The sequence below is a fragment of the Pygocentrus nattereri genome, chromosome 13 (genome assembly GCF_015220715.1).
Source record: "Pygocentrus nattereri isolate fPygNat1 chromosome 13, fPygNat1.pri, whole genome shotgun sequence".
Classification (NCBI taxonomy): Eukaryota; Metazoa; Chordata; class Actinopteri; order Characiformes; family Serrasalmidae; genus Pygocentrus; species Pygocentrus nattereri.
Window position 1 is genome coordinate 9338979 of NC_051223.1, and position 22347 is coordinate 9361325.

Genomic DNA, 22347 nt, shown 5'->3' on the forward strand with positions numbered 1-22347 from the left:
TGCTTCTGCACAGGTTGTGTCGGTCATTCTCTAGTCCTTCATAAGCGGTCACAAGACGCTGCCCACAGGACGCTGTTGGCTGGATATTTTTGTTTGGTAGACTATTCTCAGTCCAGAAGCGACACTGAGGTGTTTAAAAACTCCAGCAGCACTGCTGTGTCTGATCCACTCAGACCAGCGCAACACACACTAACACTCCACCACCATGTCAGTGTTACTGCAGTGCTGAGAATGATACACCACCCAAATAGTACCTGCTCAGTGGGGGTCCACGGGGGTTCGGACCACTGAAGAACAGGGTAACAAAGTGTGAGAGAAACAGATGGACTACAGTCTGTAACTGTAGAGCTACAGAGTGAAACATGTATTGAACTTAAAGCCACTGAAAGCTGCAGGAAGTGTTATTTATTTACCACATTATGGTTGGTGGTCATAATTTAATAAGTTATTTTTTATATATACATTTTATATATAAATAAGTTATAATTTTCTTCCCTCAAGCTGATAATAATGACATATAGCACTGTGTGAAAGAATCTGCCAATAATCACTTATTATTCAGCCATGTTCTTCATTTTTCAGGTGTTTCAGAGGCGATTAGATGAGATAATCCACTTGAATAATGAAAAGGAAAATAAGTACAAAAACAGAAGTTTCTGAAAAAATATTTTTTAAAGTTACCAAGAAAATCAGTTGCCTAACGACCACCTGGGAGACCTCCTAGATAGCAAACCTGCCCCCATCAGATAAACAGCACTTAAAGCTTCCATCTCTGAGAGAGAGGAGAAAGTCAAGTGGCTTCAGATCTGAAAACATCCACAGGTGTTTCTGTCCATCCTTCCACTGTGAGGAGACCACTCAGCGCTGTGGGTCTGAAAGGATGTGTAGCCGATCAAGAAGAACCTCACTGAGAAAAGGAGACGGACACACCAAACAAAGAAGCTGAACGATGGACTGACCACCCCAGAGTCCAGACCTCAACACCACTGAATGTTTGATTACTTCAGAAAATCATCAGCTTCTGAGACTGAGATTTGGAGGCACTGAGGAGCTGAAAGTGAGTCTCCTGAAAAGAACGGAAGCTGAAATGAAGGAAAAGAGTGGACACACAAAAATAATAAAAATTTTGCACTATAGGTTTTGAGGGTTTTGTGTAATTTTCTGTTAAAAATGTTTTACTTCTTTTTCCTGATGCAGAAAAATAAACCCCTTTCACTTCACTGGGAATTATAACAATGACAGGCACGTTTGTACTGCACATAAACACTTAAAGCTCTTCAGTCTTTTTATTCATATGCTTAAAGGAAATATTTAAAGAATTATATGAGGTTTATTACACAAAGAAAGAAAACAGACAATGCAGTATTTTGATTTGGCATCTGAGCCTGGAGATTTTCTTCTGCCAGTAAGGCTTCTTCATTAAGGACTAGAGCCTCTTATAGTAGTTGTGTTGCCACCTGCAAGTGAAGTATCAGAAGCATAAGTGATTATAGTGGAAATGGATGATCTTGTTGATAAAGTAACGCGTTTCCTTTACCATAGAATAACATTAAAGGCAATAAATACTGTAGAAAAGGCACATAAAACGATTCAGTTCCAAGAGTTTCCATGAGCAAAGTAAACATGCGTAGTGGAAATTCATTATAATGGGCACTGTGTTGTATCCATTGTCAAGCTTCTATGTGCAAAGACTTAAAACTCTTCAGTGAATTTTTAAATATACTTTGAGACACTGGCACACTATGTGGCCAGTGGACACCCCTATGTGGGTATGTGGACACCCCTCCTAATGATTAAGTTCAAGTGTTTCAGCCACACCCATTGCTACCAGGTGTATAAAATATAGTCGTGCAATTTTCATAGATAGCTAGATCTGCCCTGGTCAACTGTAAACGGTATTATCGTGAAATAGGAGCATCTAGGAGCAACAGCAGCTTAGCCACAAAGCAGTAAACCACACAAACTCTCAGAGCATGAATGCCGAGTGCTGAAGTGTGTGAAAATGGCCTTCTCTTTCATCCCACACTACAAAAGATCCAAGTTGCCTCTGGAATTAGCATCAGCACAAGAGCTGTGTGTCTGGAGCTCCACAAAATGGGTTTCCATGACTGAGCAGCTGCACACAAGCCTAAGATCACTACACGCAATGCCAAGTGTCAGATGGGGGGGTGTAAACTGCCACCACTGGATTCTGGAGCAGTGGAAACATTTTCTCTGGAGTGGTGAATCAGCTTCACTGTCCAGCAGTCTAATGAATGAATCTGGGTTTGGTGGATGTCAGGAGAGCATTACCTAACAGAATATATAGTGCCAACAGTAAAGTTTGGTGGAGGAGGCATAATGGGCTGGGGCTGTTTTTTATGGTTAGGACCCCTTTGTTCCAGTGAAGGGTGATGTTAATGCTACAGTACAAAGACATTTTATACAATTACAAGCTTCCAACTTTGTAGCAAATGTCTGGGGAAGAGCCTTTCCTGTTCCAGCATGACTGAGCCCCTGTGCGCAAAGCAAAGCCCATGAAGACGTGGTTTAACAAGCTTGGTGTGAAGGAACTCCAATGGCCTGCAGAGCCCATATTAATGCCAATGGTTTTGGAATGGGATGTTCAACAAGCTGTAATAGGTGTGCTGGTCACATGTCCACATACTTTTGGCCATATAATGTTCATATGACAAAGACTATACTTGATTGGAAATTAAATGTTATAATGCTATTGCAATTCATATTTAAAACTTAGGAAAGCTGTTTTCTTACTGATATTGCTTCTTGGTGTTGTAGCGGTGGTCCTACTTGTAGTAGTTGTGGTTGCGGTGCTTCCACCTGAGAATACAGTATTACTGGCATAAATAAGGCTGCCAATATACATGTATATACATAAGGAAGCGAACACCAGTTCCCACATCTCTAACAGGATCCCAGACTACGTAAATTCCAAGTTTCTGCACATTTCACTCTTGGCAGTTTCTCAAAGCTTGTACAATGTCGAGCAGCTTCGTTCAGTGTTTTGAAACTGAAGAGATGGAGACGCAGCCTGTAAGCAGCCTGTAAGAAGTGGCCTAGACGTTGATTAGACGTTGATTTTTAATACTTGATGGATATATGACGTCAGTGAAAGTGATATAATTGTTTTGGAAATTGAAATAAACACTGCAATAAGATTTCTTGTTTTGGAAACTGAAGTTGGAGTTTCTGTCCTTCATTATATTTTATTTATAGTGATAGTTAGACAACTATTTCCCGGACTTCATAACTAAATAATCATGAACCTCTGTCCCAAATAGAGGCATTAAGACAGAACAAACAAGAGTGTTGATGGATCTACACTATTCTAGTGTATACGAGTGTTTTTTGAGGTTGTCCTACCAGTAGTGCTCCTTGAATTAGCGGTGGAGCTTGTGCTTGTAGGAACAGTAGTTACGGTGCTGACACCTAAACAAAATCATGGAATCATGAAAGACGTGTAGTTCACTCAGGATTCGATTTTTAATGTGTTTGATCTACTTTTACTTGACAACAATGAAAATTGTACAATTTACTGGAAATTGAAATATACATTGCAATATTAATTAAATTTTGGAAATTGTCAGAGTTTCTGTCCTACCTGTGGGGCTTCTTGATCCAGCAGTGGAGGTTGGGCTTGTAGTGGCAGTGGTGGATGGTACGGAGCTGACACCTGAATAAATTATTAGCAGCAAACTGGCCATTAGAGCACTTTATTATAATGACAGTAGAGGTGCCAAGACAGGTAGGAGTGTTTATGGACTAATATCTCCTGTTCTAGTGTATTGGAGTGTTTATTGATGTTGTTTGTGGACTAATATCTCCTGTTAGAGACAATGAGAGCGACATGTAGTGTTACTATGCCATTGATTTCAGTTATTAGAAGTAAAGTTTTGAGAAGAAACCAAAACTTTTAATAAAATGTATTATCTTCTAATATGTTTGATTGATTATTATTGATTATAACAGTTCCTGCCCTACCAGTAGTGCTTCTTGATCCGGTGGTGGAGGTCATGCTTGTGGGAACAGGAGTTGAGGTTACAGAACTGGCACCTAAAAAAAATCACCAAAAAGTATAAGAAAATGTGTAATTAACTCAAAAGTCGAGTTTTTACTTTTGCATAACGTCAACGAAAAATATGTAATTTTACTGGAAGTTCAAAAATACATTGCAACAGCATTTCGTATGTCGAAACTGAAGTTGAGTTTCTGTCCTACCAGTGGTGCTTCTGGATCCAGCTGTGGAGGTTGTGCTTGTAGTTGATGTTACAGTGCTGACTCCTGACAATACAAGGTATTCATGAGAATAATACACATTATTGACAGATGATAACACTTTATTCAGAAAACTGCAGCTTTGCCTGAAGCTGAAATGTACTAAAGATTGAGTTTCATTGAATGTAACAAATAATGGATGTTTAATGGTTTAATGAGGATTACTGAACATTACATGATAGAACTTCAGAAGAATTTAAAACTCCTCAATTAATTTTTCATGGATTTTTAGATGATATCAATGACATCATTTTACCAGAAATTGACATATATTGTGCAGTAACACTTTCATGTTTGGAAACTGAGGTTGAGTTTCTGTCCTACCAGTAGTGCTTCTCAAATTAGCGGTGGAGGCCGTGCTTGTAGGAGCAGTAGTTGAGGTTACGGAGCTGACACCTAAAAAGCCATCGCCACAAAGCATAACTGATCATGAAAGACGCATGTAGATTAATCAGAAGTTGATTTTTAATATGTTTAGTGGACCGTCACATGATGCGCATGAACATCATACAGTTTTTCCTGAAAACTGAAATACACAGTGGAATAAAGTTGAGTTTTTGTCCTACCAGTGGTGCTTCTTGATCCAGCTGTGGAGGTTGTGCTTGTAGTTGATGTTACCGTGCTGACTCCTGACAATACAAGGTATTCATAAGAATAATACACATTATTGACAGATGATAACACTTTATTCAGAAAACTGTAGCTTTGCCTGAAGCTGAAATGTACTGAAGATTGACTTTCACTGAATATAACAAATAACGGATGTTTAATGGTTTAATAAGGATTACTGAACATTACATGATCGAACTTATAAAGATACGACTCGACTGTACCTGAAAATATACAAAGCAAAAACATTTGGTATTTGAGAATGAATGTGAGACTATTTTCCTACCAGTAGTGCTCCTTGAATTAGTGGTGGAGGTCGTGCTTGTAGGAGCAGTAGTTGAGGTTACGGAGCTGACACCTAAAAAAACAATCAAAAAGCATTTTTTACTCTGTTTGATGAGCTATGATGGACTGTTTCATGGCAACAATGAAAATCTTATCATTATAATGGAAATTCAGATATGCTTTGAAATAATGATCAATGTTTGGAAGTTGAAGCTGGAGTTTCTGTCCTACTTGTGGTGCTTCTTGATCCAGCAGTCGAGGCTGTGCTTGTAGAAGCAGTGGTGGATGTTACGGCGCTGACACCTGAAAAAAATAATATTACTTGAATAAAAGATCATGGGAGATATGTGTAGCATTATTATTATTATTATTATTATTATTTAATATAAAGTTTGCCTAAAGGCTTAAAAGTACATTTTTAATATTTGATCAACAAAAATCATATAATTTTACTGGAAATTGAAATATATATGTCAATATTTCATGTTTAATATTAGAAGTTGGAATTTCTGTCCTACCCGTTGTGCTTCTTGATCCAGTGGTTGAGGTTGGAGCAGTAGTTGAGGTTATGGAGCTGACACCTGAATAAATTATGAGGAGCATATTAGCCATTAGAACATTTGCTGACACTAATTTATCCTATTATAGTGAATCAGAGTGTCTACTGAGGTTGTTTATGGGCTAATATCTCCTATTCTAGTGTTTAGGAGTGTTCAGTGGGGTTTTCCTACCAGTCGTGCTTCTTGATGCAGTGGCGGAGGTTGCAGGAGCCGTAGTTGAGGTTACGGTGCTGACACCTAAAAAAAAAAGTATCATTAACATAATAATAGACAGAAATAACTAGTATTATTATTCCACTGATGACAGCAATCAGAAGTTAAAAATGTGTTGCATTCAGTATGAAGTTTTTAGGAGAACATTTCAGAAAAATTAAAAACTACTCAATTTATTTTTAATGGATTGTTAGATTATATCGATGACATCATTTCACTAGAATTTCCATATATTGTATAGTAACATTTTCATGTCTGGAAAAATGAGTTTCTGTCCTACCAGTAGTGCTTCTCGAATTAGCGGTGGAGGTCATGCTTGTAGGAACAGTGGTTGATGGTACGGCGCTGACACCTGAATAAAATATTAGGAGCAAATTAGCAATTAGAGCATTTGCTGACACTTTATGATAGTTTGACATTTATTCACTGAACTTCATAACTGAACAATAATGAACATCTGCTGCAAGTCCTACTTGTAGAAGCAGTGCTATGAATTGACATTACGGTGCTGACAGCTGACAATAGAAAGCATTGATGAGAATATTATTTATTGTTGACAGGTGATAACATTTTCCTCAGAAAATGATAGTTTTGCTGTAATACAACTTGACTGTACCTGAAAATATACCAAGTAAAAACATTTGGTATTCATTGAGCCTTGCTGGTGACAACCTGTATAAATAAAAATAATGTGTGGCTACATCTTATTAAGGCAAGGGAACAAGATCCTGATATGTCACCACAGCTTAGTAAGGCATGGGAATGAGATAATTAAGTCATGGCCATGACTTAGTAAGGCGTGGGAACTAGATCACAGTTCACTAAGTCGTGGCCGGGCATTAGGATCTTGTTCCCATGATTTACTAACTCATGGCCACGCTTTAATTATCTCATTCCCATGCCTTACTAAGTCGTGGCCACGCATAATTTTTATTTATGCAGGTTGTGACCAGCAGGGCTCTGTAGGTATTTGACAACGTATGTGAGACTGTTTTCCTACCAGTAGTGCTCCTTGAATTAGTGGTGGAGGTCGTGCTTGTAGGAGCAGTAGTTGAGGTTACGGAGCTGACACCTAAAAACATCACCACAATGCATAACTGATCATGTAGATTACTTAAAAGTTGATTTCTAATATGTTTAAGGAATTACTACATAACGCCCATTAACATTATGTAATTTTACTGAAAATTGCAAAATATATTATAGTAATAAATAATCCTTGGACATTGAAATTAGAGTTTCTATCCTACCAGGGGTGCTTCTTGATCCAGCAGTGGAGGCTGTGCTTGTAGGAACAGTGGTTGATTTTGCGGTGCTGACACCTAAATCATTTATTAGGAGCATATCTGCCATTAGAGCATTTCCTGACACTTTGACATTTATTCACCGAGCTTCATAACTGACTAGCCATTAACTTCTGTTTCAAATGGAGGCATCGCGACAGGATGGACAGGAGTGTTTATGGACTAACATCTCCTTTTCTAGCATTTAAGAGTGTTTATTGAAGTTTTCCTACCGGTCGTGCTCCTTGATGCAGTGGTGGAGGTTGTAGGAGCCGTAGTTGAGGTTACAGTGCTGACACCTAAGAAAAAACAGTATTATTAGCATAAGAGTAATGAAACAGAGATGACTGGTGTTATTATTCCACTGATGACAGCAATCAGAAGTTAAAAATGTGTTCCAATCAGTTTTTAGAAGAACATTTCAGAAGAATTTAAAATTCCTCAATTAATTTTTCATGGATTTTTAGATGATATCAATGACATCATTTTACCAGAAATTGACATATATTGTGCAGTAACACTTTCATGTTTGGAAACTGAGGTTGAGTTTCTGTCCTACCAGTAGTGCTTCTCGAATTAGCGGTGGAGGCCGTGCTTGTAGGAGCAGTAGTTGAGGTTACGGAGCTGACACCTATAAAGCCATCGCCACAAAGCATAACTGATCATGAAAGACGCATGTAGATTAATCAGAAGTTGATTTTTAATATGTTTAGTGGACCGTCACATGATGCGCATGAACATCATACAGTTTATCCTGAAAACTGAAATACACAGTGGAATAAAGTTGAGTTTTTGTCCTACCAGTGGTGCTTCTTGATCCAGCTGTGGAGGTTGTGCTTGTAGTTGATGTTACCGTGCTGACTCCTGACAATACAAGGTATTCATAAGAATAATACACATTATTGACAGATGATAACACTTTATTCAGAAAACTGCAGCTTTGCCTGAAGCTGAAATGTACTGAAGATTGAGTTTCACTGAATATAACAAATAACGGATGTTTAATGGTTTAATAAGGATTACTGAACATTACATGATCGAACTTATAAAGATACGACTCGACTGTACCTGAAAATATACAAAGCAAAAACATTTGGTATTTGAGAATGAATGTGAGACTATTTTCCTACCAGTAGTGCTCCTTGAATTAGTGGTGGAGGTCGTGCTTGTAGGAGCAGTAGTTGAGGTTACGGAGCTGACACCTAAAAAAACAATCAAAAAGCATTTTTTACTATGTTTGATGAGCTATGATGGACTGTTTCATGGCAACAATGAAAATCTTATCATTATAATGGAAATTCAGATATGCTTTGAAATAATGATCAATGTTTGGAAGTTGAAGCTGGAGTTTCTGTCCTACCAGTGGTGCTTCTTGATCCAGCAGTCGAGGCTGTGCTTGTAGAAGCAGTGGTGGATGTTACGGCGCTGACACCTGAAAAAAAGAATATTACTTGAATAAAAGATCATGGGAGATATGTGTAGCATTATTATTATTATTATTATTATTATTATTATTTGATATAAAGTTTGTCTAAAGGCTTAAAAGTACATTTTTAATATTTGATCAACAAAAATCATATAATTTTACTGGAAATTGAAATATATATGTCAATATTTCATGTTTAATATTAGAAGTTGGAATTTCTTTCCTACCCGTCGTGCTTCTTGATCCAGTGGTTGAGGTTGGAGCAGTAGTTGAGGTTATGGAGCTGACACCTGAATAAATTATGAGGAGCATATTAGCCATTAGAACATTTGCTGACACTAATTTATCCTATTATAGTGAATCAGAGTGTCTACTGAGGTTGTTTATGGGCTAATATCTCCTATTCTAGTGTTTAGGAGTGTTCAGTGGGGTTTTCCTACCAGTCGTGCTTCTTGATGCAGTGGTTACGGTGCTGACACCTAAAAAAAAGTATCATTAACATAATAATAAACAGAAATAACTAGTATTATTATTCCACTGATGACAGCAATCAGAAGTTAAAAATGTGTTGCATTCAGTATGAAGTTTTTAGGAGAACATTTCAGAAAAATTAAAAACTACTCAATTCATTTTTAATGGATTGTTAGATTATATCGATGACATCATTTCACTAGAATTTCCATATATTGTGTAGTAACATTTTCATGTCTGGAAAAATGAGTTTCTGTCCTACCAGTAGTGCTTCTCGAATTAGCGGTGGAGGTCATGCTTGTAGGAACAGTGGTTGATGGTACGGCGCTGACACCTGAATAAAATATTAGGAGCAAATTAGCAATTAGAGCATTTGCTGACACTTTATGATAGTTTGACATTTATTCACTGAACTTCATAACTGAACAATAATGAACATCTGCTGCAAGTCCTACTTGTAGAAGCAGTGCTATGAATTGACATTACGGTGCTGACAGCTGACAATAGAAAGCATTGATGAGAATATTATTTATTGTTGACAGGTGATAACATTTTCCTCAGAAAATGATAGTTTTGCTGTAATACAACTTGACTGTACCTGAAAATATACCAAGTAAAAACATTTGGTATTCATGGAGCCTTGCTGGTGACAACCTGTATAAATAAAAATAATGTGTGGCTACATCTTATTAAGGCAAGGGAACAAGATCCTGATATGTCACCACAGCTTAGTAAGGCATGGGAATGAGATAATTAAGTCATGGCCATGACTTAGTAAGGCGTGGGAACTAGATCACAGTTCACTAAGTCGTGGCCGGGCATTAGGATCTTGTTCCCATGATTTACTAACTCATGGCCACGCCTTAATTATCTCATTCCCATGCCTTACTAAGTCATGGCCACGCATAATTTTTATTTATGCAGGTTGTGACCAGCAGGGCTCTGTAGGTATTTGACAACGTATGTGAGACTGTTTTCCTACCAGTAGTGCTCCTTGAATTAGTGGTGGAGGTCGTGCTTGTAGGAGCAGTAGTTGAGGTTACGGAGCTGACACCTAAAAACATCACCACAATGCATAACTGATCATGTAGATTACTTAAAAGTTGATTTCTAATATGTTTAAGGAATTACTACATAACGCCCATTAACATTATGTAATTTTACTGAAAATTGCAAAATATATTATAGTAATAAATAATCCTTGGACATTGAAATTAGAGTTTCTATCCTACCAGGGGTGCTCCTTGATCCAGCAGTGGAGGCTGTGCTTGTAGGAACAGTGGTTGATTTTGCGGTGCTGACACCTAAATCATTTATTAGGAGCATATCTGCCATTAGAGCATTTCCTGACACTTTGACATTTATTCACCGAGCTTCATAACTGACTAGCCATTAACTTCTGTTTCAAATGGAGGTATCACGACAGGATGGACAGGAGTGTTTATGGACTAACATCTCCTTTTCTAGCATTTAAGAGTGTTTATTGAAGTTTTCCTACCGGTCGTGCTCCTTGATGCAGTGGTGGAGGTTGTAGGAGCCGTAGTTGAGGTTACAGTGCTGACACCTAAGAAAAAACAGTATTATTAGCATAAGAGTAATGAAACAGAGATGACTGGTGTTATTATTCCACTGATGACAGCAATCAGAAGTTAAAAATGTGTTCCAATCAGTTTTTAGAAGAAAATTTCAGAAGAATTTAAAATTCCTCAATTAATTTTTCATGGATTTTTAGATGATATCAATGACATCATTTTACCAGAAATTGACATATATTGTGCAGTAACACTTTCATGTTTGGAAACTGAGGTTGAGTTTCTGTCCTACCAGTAGTGCTTCTCGAATTAGCGGTGGAGGCCGTGCTTGTAGGAGCAGTAGTTGAGGTTACGGAGCTGACACCTATAAAGCCATCGCCACAAAGCATAACTGATCATGAAAGACGCATGTAGATTAATCAGAAGTTGATTTTTAATATGTTTAGTGGACCGTCACATGATGCGCATGAACATCATACAGTTTATCCTGAAAACTGAAATACACAGTGGAATAAAGTTGAGTTTTTGTCCTACCAGTGGTGCTTCTTGATCCAGCTGTGGAGGTTGTGCTTGTAGTTGATGTTACCGTGCTGACTCCTGACAATACAAGGTATTCATAAGAATAATACACATTATTGACAGATGATAACACTTTATTCAGAAAACTGCAGCTTTGCCTGAAGCTGAAATGTACTGAAGATTGAGTTTCACTGAATATAACAAATAACGGATGTTTAATGGTTTAATAAGGATTACTGAACATTACATGATCGAACTTATAAAGATACGACTCGACTGTACCTGAAAATATACAAAGCAAAAACATTTGGTATTTGAGAATGAATGTGAGACTATTTTCCTACCAGTAGTGCTCCTTGAATTAGTGGTGGAGGTCGTGCTTGTAGGAGCAGTAGTTGAGGTTACGGAGCTGACACCTAAAAAAACAATCAAAAAGCATTTTTTACTATGTTTGATGAGCTATGATGGACTGTTTCATGGCAACAATGAAAATCTTATCATTATAATGGAAATTCAGATATGCTTTGAAATAATGATCAATGTTTGGAAGTTGAAGCTGGAGTTTCTGTCCTACCAGTGGTGCTTCTTGATCCAGCAGTCGAGGCTGTGCTTGTAGAAGCAGTGGTGGATGTTACGGCGCTGACACCTGAAAAAAAGAATATTACTTGAATAAAAGATCATGGGAGATATGTGTAGCATTATTATTATTATTATTATTATTATTATTATTATTGATATAAAGTTTGTCTAAAGGCTTAAAAGTACATTTTTAATATTTGATCAACAAAAATCATATAATTTTACTGGAAATTGAAATATATATGTCAATATTTCATGTTTAATATTAGAAGTTGGAATTTCTTTCCTACCCGTCGTGCTTCTTGATCCAGTGGTTGAGGTTGGAGCAGTAGTTGAGGTTATGGAGCTGACACCTGAATAAATTATGAGGAGCATATTAGCCATTAGAACATTTGCTGACACTAATTTATCCTATTATAGTGAATCAGAGTGTCTACTGAGGTTGTTTATGGGCTAATATCTCCTATTCTAGTGTTTAGGAGTGTTCAGTGGGGTTTTCCTACCAGTCGTGCTTCTTGATGCAGTGGTTACGGTGCTGACACCTAAAAAAAAGTATCATTAACATAATAATAAACAGAAATAACTAGTATTATTATTCCACTGATGACAGCAATCAGAAGTTAAAAATGTGTTGCATTCAGTATGAAGTTTTTAGGAGAACATTTCAGAAAAATTAAAAACTACTCAATTTATTTTTAATGGATTGTTAGATTATATCGATGACATCATTTCACTAGAATTTCCATATATTGTATAGTAACATTTTCATGTCTGGAAAAATGAGTTTCTGTCCTACCAGTAGTGCTTCTCGAATTAGCGGTGGAGGTCATGCTTGTAGGAACAGTGGTTGATGGTACGGCGCTGACACCTGAATAAAATATTAGGAGCAAATTAGCAATTAGAGCATTTGCTGACACTTTATGATAGTTTGACATTTATTCACTGAACTTCATAACTGAACAATAATGAACATCTGCTGCAAGTCCTACTTGTAGAAGCAGTGCTATGAATTGACATTACGGTGCTGACAGCTGACAATAGAAAGCATTGATGAGAATATTATTTATTGTTGACAGGTGATAACATTTTCCTCAGAAAATGATAGTTTTGCTGTAATACAACTTGACTGTACCTGAAAATATACCAAGTAAAAACATTTGGTATTCATTGAGCCTTGCTGGTGACAACCTGTATAAATAAAAATAATGTGTGGCTACATCTTATTAAGGCAAGGGAACAAGATCCTGATATGTCACCACAGCTTAGTAAGGCATGGGAATGAGATAATTAAGTCATGGCCATGACTTAGTAAGGCGTGGGAACTAGATCACAGTTCACTAAGTCGTGGCCGGGCATTAGGATCTTGTTCCCATGATTTACTAACTCATGGCCACGCTTTAATTATCTCATTCCCATGCCTTACTAAGTCGTGGCCACGCATAATTTTTATTTATGCAGGTTGTGACCAGCAGGGCTCTGTAGGTATTTGACAACGTATGTGAGACTGTTTTCCTACCAGTAGTGCTCCTTGAATTAGTGGTGGAGGTCGTGCTTGTAGGAGCAGTAGTTGAGGTTACGGAGCTGACACCTAAAAACATCACCACAATGCATAACTGATCATGTAGATTACTTAAAAGTTGATTTCTAATATGTTTAAGGAATTACTACATAACGCCCATTAACATTATGTAATTTTACTGAAAATTGCAAAATATATTATAGTAATAAATAATCCTTGGACATTGAAATTAGAGTTTCTATCCTACCAGGGGTGCTCCTTGATCCAGCAGTGGAGGCTGTGCTTGTAGGAACAGTGGTTGATTTTGCGGTGCTGACACCTAAATCATTTATTAGGAGCATATCTGCCATTAGAGCATTTCCTGACACTTTGACATTTATTCACCGAGCTTCATAACTGACTAGCCATTAACTTCTGTTTCAAATGGAGGTATCACGACAGGATGGACAGGAGTGTTTATGGACTAACATCTCCTTTTCTAGCATTTAAGAGTGTTTATTGAAGTTTTCCTACCGGTCGTGCTCCTTGATGCAGTGGTGGAGGTTGTAGGAGCCGTAGTTGAGGTTACAGTGCTGACACCTAAGAAAAAACAGTATTATTAGCATAAGAGTAATGAAACAGAGATGACTGGTGTTATTATTCCACTGATGACAGCAATCAGAAGTTAAAAATGTGTTCCAATCAGTTTTTAGAAGAACATTTCAGAAGAATTTAAAATTCCTCAATTAATTTTTCATGGATTTTTAGATGATATCAATGACATCATTTTACCAGAAATTGACATATATTGTGCAGTAACACTTTCATGTTTGGAAACTGAGGTTGAGTTTCTGTCCTACCAGTAGTGCTTCTCGAATTAGCGGTGGAGGCCGTGCTTGTAGGAGCAGTAGTTGAGGTTACGGAGCTGACACCTATAAAGCCATCGCCACAAAGCATAACTGATCATGAAAGACGCATGTAGATTAATCAGAAGTTGATTTTTAATATGTTTAGTGGACCGTCACATGATGCGCATGAACATCATACAGTTTATCCTGAAAACTGAAATACACAGTGGAATAAAGTTGAGTTTTTGTCCTACCAGTGGTGCTTCTTGATCCAGCTGTGGAGGTTGTGCTTGTAGTTGATGTTACCGTGCTGACTCCTGACAATACAAGGTATTCATAAGAATAATACACATTATTGACAGATGATAACACTTTATTCAGAAAACTGCAGCTTTGCCTGAAGCTGAAATGTACTGAAGATTGAGTTTCACTGAATATAACAAATAACGGATGTTTAATGGTTTAATAAGGATTACTGAACATTACATGATCGAACTTATAAAGATACGACTCGACTGTACCTGAAAATATACAAAGCAAAAACATTTGGTATTTGAGAATGAATGTGAGACTATTTTCCTACCAGTAGTGCTCCTTGAATTAGTGGTGGAGGTCGTGCTTGTAGGAGCAGTAGTTGAGGTTACGGAGCTGACACCTAAAAAAACAATCAAAAAGCATTTTTTACTATGTTTGATGAGCTATGATGGACTGTTTCATGGCAACAATGAAAATCTTATCATTATAATGGAAATTCAGATATGCTTTGAAATAATGATCAATGTTTGGAAGTTGAAGCTGGAGTTTCTGTCCTACCAGTGGTGCTTCTTGATCCAGCAGTCGAGGCTGTGCTTGTAGAAGCAGTGGTGGATGTTACGGCGCTGACACCTGAAAAAAAGAATATTACTTGAATAAAAGATCATGGGAGATATGTGTAGCATTATTATTATTATTATTATTATTATTATTTGATATAAAGTTTGTCTAAAGGCTTAAAAGTACATTTTTAATATTTGATCAACAAAAATCATATAATTTTACTGGAAATTGAAATATATATGTCAATATTTCATGTTTAATATTAGAAGTTGGAATTTCTTTCCTACCCGTCGTGCTTCTTGATCCAGTGGTTGAGGTTGGAGCAGTAGTTGAGGTTATGGAGCTGACACCTGAATAAATTATGAGGAGCATATTAGCCATTAGAACATTTGCTGACACTAATTTATCCTATTATAGTGAATCAGAGTGTCTACTGAGGTTGTTTATGGGCTAATATCTCCTATTCTAGTGTTTAGGAGTGTTCAGTGGGGTTTTCCTACCAGTCGTGCTTCTTGATGCAGTGGTTACGGTGCTGACACCTAAAAAAAAGTATCATTAACATAATAATAAACAGAAATAACTAGTATTATTATTCCACTGATGACAGCAATCAGAAGTTAAAAATGTGTTGCATTCAGTATGAAGTTTTTAGGAGAACATTTCAGAAAAATTAAAAACTACTCAATTCATTTTTAATGGATTGTTAGATTATATCGATGACATCATTTCACTAGAATTTCCATATATTGTGTAGTAACATTTTCATGTCTGGAAAAATGAGTTTCTGTCCTACCAGTAGTGCTTCTCGAATTAGCGGTGGAGGTCATGCTTGTAGGAACAGTGGTTGATGGTACGGCGCTGACACCTGAATAAAATATTAGGAGCAAATTAGCAATTAGAGCATTTGCTGACACTTTATGATAGTTTGACATTTATTCACTGAACTTCATAACTGAACAATAATGAACATCTGCTGCAAGTCCTACTTGTAGAAGCAGTGCTATGAATTGACATTACGGTGCTGACAACTGACAATAGAAAGCATTGATGAGAATATTATTTATTGTTGACAGGTGATAACATTTTCCTCAGAAAATGATAGTTTTGCTGTAATACAACTTGACTGTACCTGAAAATATACCAAGTAAAAACATTTGGTATTCATGGAGCCTTGCTGGTGACAACCTGTATAAATAAAAATAATGTGTGGCTACATCTTATTAAGGCAAGGGAACAAGATCCTGATATGTCACCACAGCTTAGTAAGGCATGGGAATGAGATAATTAAGTCATGGCCATGACTTAGTAAGGCGTGGGAACTAGATCACAGTTCACTAAGTCGTGGCCGGGCATTAGGATCTTGTTCCCATGATTTACTAACTCATGGCCACGCCTTAATTATCTCATTCCCATGCCTTACTAAGTCATGGCCACGCATAATTTTTATTTATGCAGGTTGTGACCAGCAGGGCTCTGTAGGTATTTGACAACGTATGTGAGACTGTTTTCCTACCAGTAGTGCTCCTTGAATTAGTGGTGGAGGTCGTGCTTGTAGGAGCAGTAGTTGAGGTTACGGAGCTGACACCTAAAAACATCACCACAATGCATAACTGATCATGTAGATTACTTAAAAGTTGATTTCTAATATGTTTAAGGAATTACTACATAACGCCCATTAACATTATGTAATTTTACTGAAAATTGCAAAATATATTATAGTAATAAATAATCCTTGGACATTGAAATTAGAGTTTCTATCCTACCAGGGGTGCTCCTTGATCCAGCAGTGGAGGCTGTGCTTGTAGGAACAGTGGTTGATTTTGCGGTGCTGACACCTAAATCATTTATTAGGAGCATATCTGCCATTAGAGCATTTCCTGACACTTTGACATTTATTCACCGAGCTTCATAACTGACTAGCCATTAACTTCTGTTTCAAATGGAGGTATCACGACAGGATGGACAGGAGTGTTTATGGACTAACATCTCCTTTTCTAGCATTTAAGAGTGTTTATTGAAGTTTTCCTACCGGTCGTGCTCCTTGATGCAGTGGTGGAGGTTGTAGGAGCCGTAGTTGAGGTTACAGTGCTGACACCTAAGAAAAAACAGTATTATTAGCATAAGAGTAATGAAACAGAGATGACTGGTGTTATTATTCCACTGATGACAGCAATCAGAAGTTAAAAATGTGTTCCAATCAGTTTTTAGAAGAACATTTCAGAAGAATTTAAAATTCCTCAATTAATTTTTCATGGATTTTTAGATGATATCAATGACATCATTTTACCAGAAATTGACATATATTGTGCAGTAACACTTTCATGTTTGGAAACTGAGGTTGAGTTTCTGTCCTACCAGTAGTGCTTCTCGAATTAGCGGTGGAGGCCGTGCTTGTAGGAGCAGTAGTTGAGGTTACGGAGCTGACACCTATAAAGCCATCGCCACAAAGCATAACTGATCATGAAAGACGCATGTAGATTAATCAGAAGTTGATTTTTAATATGTTTAGTGGACCGTCACATGATGCGCATGAACATCATACAGTTTATCCTGAAAACTGAAATACACAGTGGAATAAAGTTGAGTTTTTGTCCTACCAGTGGTGCTTCTTGATCCAGCTGTGGAGGTTGTGCTTGTAGTTGATGTTACCGTGCTGACTCCTGACAATACAAGGTATTCATAAGAATAATACACATTATTGACAGATGATAACACTTTATTCAGAAAACTGCAGCTTTGCCTGAAGCTGAAATGTACTGAAGATTGAGTTTCACTGAATATAACAAATAACGGATGTTTAATGGTTTAATAAGGATTACTGAACATTACATGATCGAACTTATAAAGATACGACTCGACTGTACCTGAAAATATACAAAGCAAAACCATTTGGTATTTGAGAATGAATGTGAGACTATTTTCCTACCAGTAGTGCTCCTTGAATTAGTGGTGGAGGTCGTGCTTGTAGGAGCAGTAGTTGAGGTTACGGAGCTGACACCTAAAAAAACAATCAAAAAGCATTTTTTACTATGTTTGATGAGCTATGATGGACTGTTTCATGGCAACAATGAAAATCTTATCATTATAATGGAAATTCAGATATGCTTTGAAATAATGATCAATGTTTGGAAGTTGAAGCTGGAGTTTCTGTCCTACCAGTGGTGCTTCTTGATCCAGCAGTCGAGGCTGTGCTTGTAGAAGCAGTGGTGGATGTTACGGCGCTGACACCTGAAAAAAAGAATATTACTTGAATAAAAGATCATGGGAGATATGTGTAGCATTATTATTATTATTATTATTATTATTATTATTATTTGATATAAAGTTTGTCTAAAGGCTTAAAAGTACATTTTTAATATTTGATCAACAAAAATCATATAATTTTACTGGAAATTGAAATATATATGTCAATATTTCATGTTTAATATTAGAAGTTGGAATTTCTTTCCTACCCGTCGTGCTTCTTGATCCAGTGGTTGAGGTTGGAGCAGTAGTTGAGGTTATGGAGCTGACACCTGAATAAATTATGAGGAGCATATTAGCCATTAGAACATTTGCTGACACTAATTTATCCTATTATAGTGAATCAGAGTGTCTACTGAGGTTGTTTATGGGCTAATATCTCCTATTCTAGTGTTTAGGAGTGTTCAGTGGGGTTTTCCTACCAGTCGTGCTTCTTGATGCAGTGGTTACGGTGCTGACACCTAAAAAAAAGTATCATTAACATAATAATAAACAGAAATAACTAGTATTATTATTCCACTGATGACAGCAATCAGAAGTTAAAAATGTGTTGCATTCAGTATGAAGTTTTTAGGAGAACATTTCAGAAAAATTAAAAACTACTCAATTCATTTTTAATGGATTGTTAGATTATATCGATGACATCATTTCACTAGAATTTCCATATATTGTGTAGTAACATTTTCATGTCTGGAAAAATGAGTTTCTGTCCTACCAGTAGTGCTTCTCGAATTAGCGGTGGAGGTCATGCTTGTAGGAACAGTGGTTGATGGTACGGCGCTGACACCTGAATAAAATATTAGGAGCAAATTAGCAATTAGAGCATTTGCTGACACTTTATGATAGTTTGACATTTATTCACTGAACTTCATAACTGAACAATAATGAACATCTGCTGCAAGTCCTACTTGTAGAAGCAGTGCTATGAATTGACATTACGGTGCTGACAACTGACAATAGAAAGCATTGATGAGAATATTATTTATTGTTGACAGGTGATAACATTTTCCTCAGAAAATGATAGTTTTGCTGTAATACAACTTGACTGTACCTGAAAATATACCAAGTAAAAACATTTGGTATTCATGGAGCCTTGCTGGTGACAACCTGTATAAATAAAAATAATGTGTGGCTACATCTTATTAAGGCAAGGGAACAAGATCCTGATATGTCACCACAGCTTAGTAAGGCATGGGAATGAGATAATTAAGTCATGGCCATGACTTAGTAAGGCGTGGGAACTAGATCACAGTTCACTAAGTCGTGGCCGGGCATTAGGATCTTGTTCCCATGATTTACTAACTCATGGCCACGCCTTAATTATCTCATTCCCATGCCTTACTAAGTCATGGCCACGCATAATTTTTATTTATGCAGGTTGTGACCAGCAGGGCTCTGTAGGTATTTGACAACGTATGTGAGACTGTTTTCCTACCAGTAGTGCTCCTTGAATTAGTGGTGGAGGTCGTGCTTGTAGGAGCAGTAGTTGAGGTTACGGAGCTGACACCTAAAAACATCACCACAATGCATAACTGATCATGTAGATTACTTAAAAGTTGATTTCTAATATGTTTAAGGAATTACTACATAACGCCCATTAACATTATGTAATTTTACTGAAAATTGCAAAATATATTATAGTAATAAATAATCCTTGGACATTGAAATTAGAGTTTCTATCCTACCAGGGGTGCTCCTTGATCCAGCAGTGGAGGCTGTGCTTGTAGGAACAGTGGTTGATTTTGCGGTGCTGACACCTAAATCATTTATTAGGAGCATATCTGCCATTAGAGCATTTCCTGACACTTTGACATTTATTCACCGAGCTTCATAACTGACTAGCCATTAACTTCTGTTTCAAATGGAGGTATCACGACAGGATGGACAGGAGTGTTTATGGACTAACATCTCCTTTTCTAGCATTTAAGAGTGTTTATTGAAGTTTTCCTACCGGTCGTGCTCCTTGATGCAGTGGTGGAGGTTGTAGGAGCCGTAGTTGAGGTTACAGTGCTGACACCTAAGAAAAAACAGTATTATTAGCATAAGAGTAATGAAACAGAGATGACTGGTGTTATTATTCCACTGATGACAGCAATCAGAAGATAAAAATGTGTTCCAATCAGTTTTTAGAAGAACATTTCAGAAGAATTTAAAATTCCTCAATTAATTTTTCATGGATTTTTAGATGATATCAATGACATCATTTTACCAGAAATTGACATATATTGTGCAGTAACACTTTCATGTTTGGAAACTGAGGTTGAGTTTCTGTCCTACCAGTAGTGCTTCTCGAATTAGCGGTGGAGGCCGTGCTTGTAGGAGCAGTAGTTGAGGTTACGGAGCTGACACCTATAAAGCCATCGCCACAAAGCATAACTGATCATGAAAGACGCATGTAGATTAATCAGAAGTTGATTTTTAATATGTTTAGTGGACCGTCACATGATGCGCATGAACATCATACAGTTTATCCTGAAAACTGAAATACACAGTGGAATAAAGTTGAGTTTTTGTCCTACCAGTGGTGCTTCTTGATCCAGCTGTGGAGGTTGTGCTTGTAGTTGATGTTACCGTGCTGACTCCTGACAATACAAGGTATTCATAAGAATAATACACATTATTGACAGATGATAACACTTTATTCAGAAAACTGCAGCTTTGCCTGAAGCTGAAATGTACTGAAGATTGAGTTTCACTGAATATAACAAATAACGGATGTTTAATGGTTTAATAAGGATTACTGAAAATTACATGATCGAACTTATAAAGATACGACTCGACTGTACCTGAAAATATACAAAGCAAAAACATTTGGTATTTGAGAATGAATGTGAGACTATTTTCCTACCAGTAGTGCTCCTTGAATTAGTGGTGGAGGTCGTGCTTGTAGGAGCAGTAGTTGAGGTTACGGAGCTGACACCTAAAAAAACAATCAAAAAGCATTTTTTACTATGTTTGATGAGCTATGATGGACTGTTTCATGGCAACAATGAAAATCTTATCATTATAATGGAAATTCAGATATGCTTTGAAATAATGATCAATGTTTGGAAGTTGAAGCTGGAGTTTCTGTCCTACTTGTGGTGCTTCTTGATCCAGCAGTCGAGGCTGTGCTTGTAGAAGCAGTGGTGGATGTTACGGCGCTGACACCTGAAAAAAAGAATATTACTTGAATAAAAGATCATGGGAGATATGTGTAGCATTATTATTATTATTATTATTATTATTATTTGATATAAAGTTTGTCTAAAGGCTTAAAAGTACATTTTTAATATTTGATCAACAAAAATCATATAATTTTACTGGAAATTGAAATATATATGTCAATATTTCATGTTTAATATTAGAAGTTGGAATTTCTTTCCTACCCGTCGTGCTTCTTGATCCAGTGGTTGAGGTTGGAGCAGTAGTTGAGGTTATGGAGCTGACACCTGAATAAATTATGAGGAGCATATTAGCCATTAGAACATTTGCTGACACTAATTTATCCTATTATAGTGAATCAGAGTGTCTACTGAGGTTGTTTATGGGCTAATATCTCCTATTCTAGTGTTTAGGAGTGTTCAGTGGGGTTTTCCTACCAGTCGTGCTTCTTGATGCAGTGGTTACGGTGCTGACACCTAAAAAAAAGTATCATTAGCATAATAATAAACAGAAATAACTAGTATTATTATTCCACTGATGACAGCAATCAGAAGTTAAAAATGTGTTGCATTCAGTATGAAGTTTTTAGGAGAACATTTCAGAAAAATTAAAAACTACTCAATTCATTTTTAATGGATTGTTAGATTATATCGATGACATCATTTCACTAGAATTTCCATATATTGTGTAGTAACATTTTCATGTCTGGAAAAATGAGTTTCTGTCCTACCAGTAGTGCTTCTCGAATTAGCGGTGGAGGTCATGCTTGTAGGAACAGTGGTTGATGGTACGGCGCTGACACCTGAATAAAATATTAGGAGCAAATTAGCAATTAGAGCATTTGCTGACACTTTATGATAGTTTGACATTTATTCACTGAACTTCATAACTGAACAATAATGAACATCTGCTGCAAGTCCTACTTGTAGAAGCAGTGCTATGAATTGACATTACGGTGCTGACAACTGACAATAGAAAGCATTGATGAGAATATTATTTATTGTTGACAGGTGATAACATTTTCCTCAGAAAATGATAGTTTTGCT

General features: G+C 36.9%; 1 protein-coding gene across 20 annotated transcripts in view; it reads right to left on the reverse strand.

The window, feature by feature from the left end:
* Positions 1-1267: 1267 nt before the first annotated feature.
* Positions 1268-22347, reverse strand: part of LOC108441171 (mucin-22-like) — a 28032-nt gene continuing 6952 nt past the window's right edge. The window contains exons 10-72 of one of the 20 annotated variants that reach the window (XM_037544066.1): positions 22032-22103; positions 21739-21777; positions 21526-21588; positions 21236-21307; positions 21006-21077; positions 20677-20739; positions 20435-20506; positions 20109-20174; positions 19843-19914; positions 19593-19664; positions 18873-18944; positions 18580-18618; positions 18367-18429; positions 18071-18142; positions 17841-17912; positions 17512-17574; positions 17270-17341; positions 16944-17009; positions 16678-16749; positions 16428-16499; positions 15708-15779; positions 15415-15453; positions 15202-15264; positions 14912-14983; positions 14682-14753; positions 14353-14415; positions 14111-14182; positions 13785-13850; positions 13519-13590; positions 13269-13340; positions 12549-12620; positions 12256-12294; positions 12043-12105; positions 11748-11819; positions 11518-11589; positions 11189-11251; positions 10947-11018; positions 10621-10686; positions 10355-10426; positions 10105-10176; positions 9385-9456; positions 9092-9130; positions 8879-8941; positions 8586-8657; positions 8356-8427; positions 8027-8089; positions 7785-7856; positions 7459-7524; positions 7193-7264; positions 6943-7014; positions 6223-6294; positions 5901-5966; positions 5688-5750; positions 5401-5472; positions 5171-5242; positions 4842-4904; positions 4600-4671; positions 4219-4281; positions 3982-4053; positions 3602-3673; positions 3364-3429; positions 2755-2820; positions 1268-1457 (exon numbers count right to left, since the gene is read on the reverse strand). In XM_037544066.1, coding sequence (XP_037399963.1) covers positions 1420-1457; positions 2755-2820; positions 3364-3429; positions 3602-3673; positions 3982-4053; positions 4219-4281; positions 4600-4671; positions 4842-4904; positions 5171-5242; positions 5401-5472; positions 5688-5750; positions 5901-5966; positions 6223-6294; positions 6943-7014; positions 7193-7264; positions 7459-7524; positions 7785-7856; positions 8027-8089; positions 8356-8427; positions 8586-8657; positions 8879-8941; positions 9092-9130; positions 9385-9456; positions 10105-10176; positions 10355-10426; positions 10621-10686; positions 10947-11018; positions 11189-11251; positions 11518-11589; positions 11748-11819; positions 12043-12105; positions 12256-12294; positions 12549-12620; positions 13269-13340; positions 13519-13590; positions 13785-13850; positions 14111-14182; positions 14353-14415; positions 14682-14753; positions 14912-14983; positions 15202-15264; positions 15415-15453; positions 15708-15779; positions 16428-16499; positions 16678-16749; positions 16944-17009; positions 17270-17341; positions 17512-17574; positions 17841-17912; positions 18071-18142; positions 18367-18429; positions 18580-18618; positions 18873-18944; positions 19593-19664; positions 19843-19914; positions 20109-20174; positions 20435-20506; positions 20677-20739; positions 21006-21077; positions 21236-21307; positions 21526-21588; positions 21739-21777; positions 22032-22103 — 4172 coding nt within the window. In that variant the 3' untranslated portion in view covers positions 1268-1419. The remainder of the gene's footprint in view (positions 1458-2754; positions 2821-3363; positions 3430-3601; positions 3674-3981; positions 4054-4218; positions 4282-4599; positions 4672-4841; positions 4905-5170; positions 5243-5400; positions 5473-5687; positions 5751-5900; positions 5967-6222; positions 6295-6942; positions 7015-7192; positions 7265-7458; positions 7525-7784; positions 7857-8026; positions 8090-8355; positions 8428-8585; positions 8658-8878; positions 8942-9091; positions 9131-9384; positions 9457-10104; positions 10177-10354; positions 10427-10620; positions 10687-10946; positions 11019-11188; positions 11252-11517; positions 11590-11747; positions 11820-12042; positions 12106-12255; positions 12295-12548; positions 12621-13268; positions 13341-13518; positions 13591-13784; positions 13851-14110; positions 14183-14352; positions 14416-14681; positions 14754-14911; positions 14984-15201; positions 15265-15414; positions 15454-15707; positions 15780-16427; positions 16500-16677; positions 16750-16943; positions 17010-17269; positions 17342-17511; positions 17575-17840; positions 17913-18070; positions 18143-18366; positions 18430-18579; positions 18619-18872; positions 18945-19592; positions 19665-19842; positions 19915-20108; positions 20175-20434; positions 20507-20676; positions 20740-21005; positions 21078-21235; positions 21308-21525; positions 21589-21738; positions 21778-22031; positions 22104-22347) is intronic. The other 19 variants (XM_037544067.1, XM_037544085.1, XM_037544072.1 and 16 more) reach the window with 19 other exon arrangements.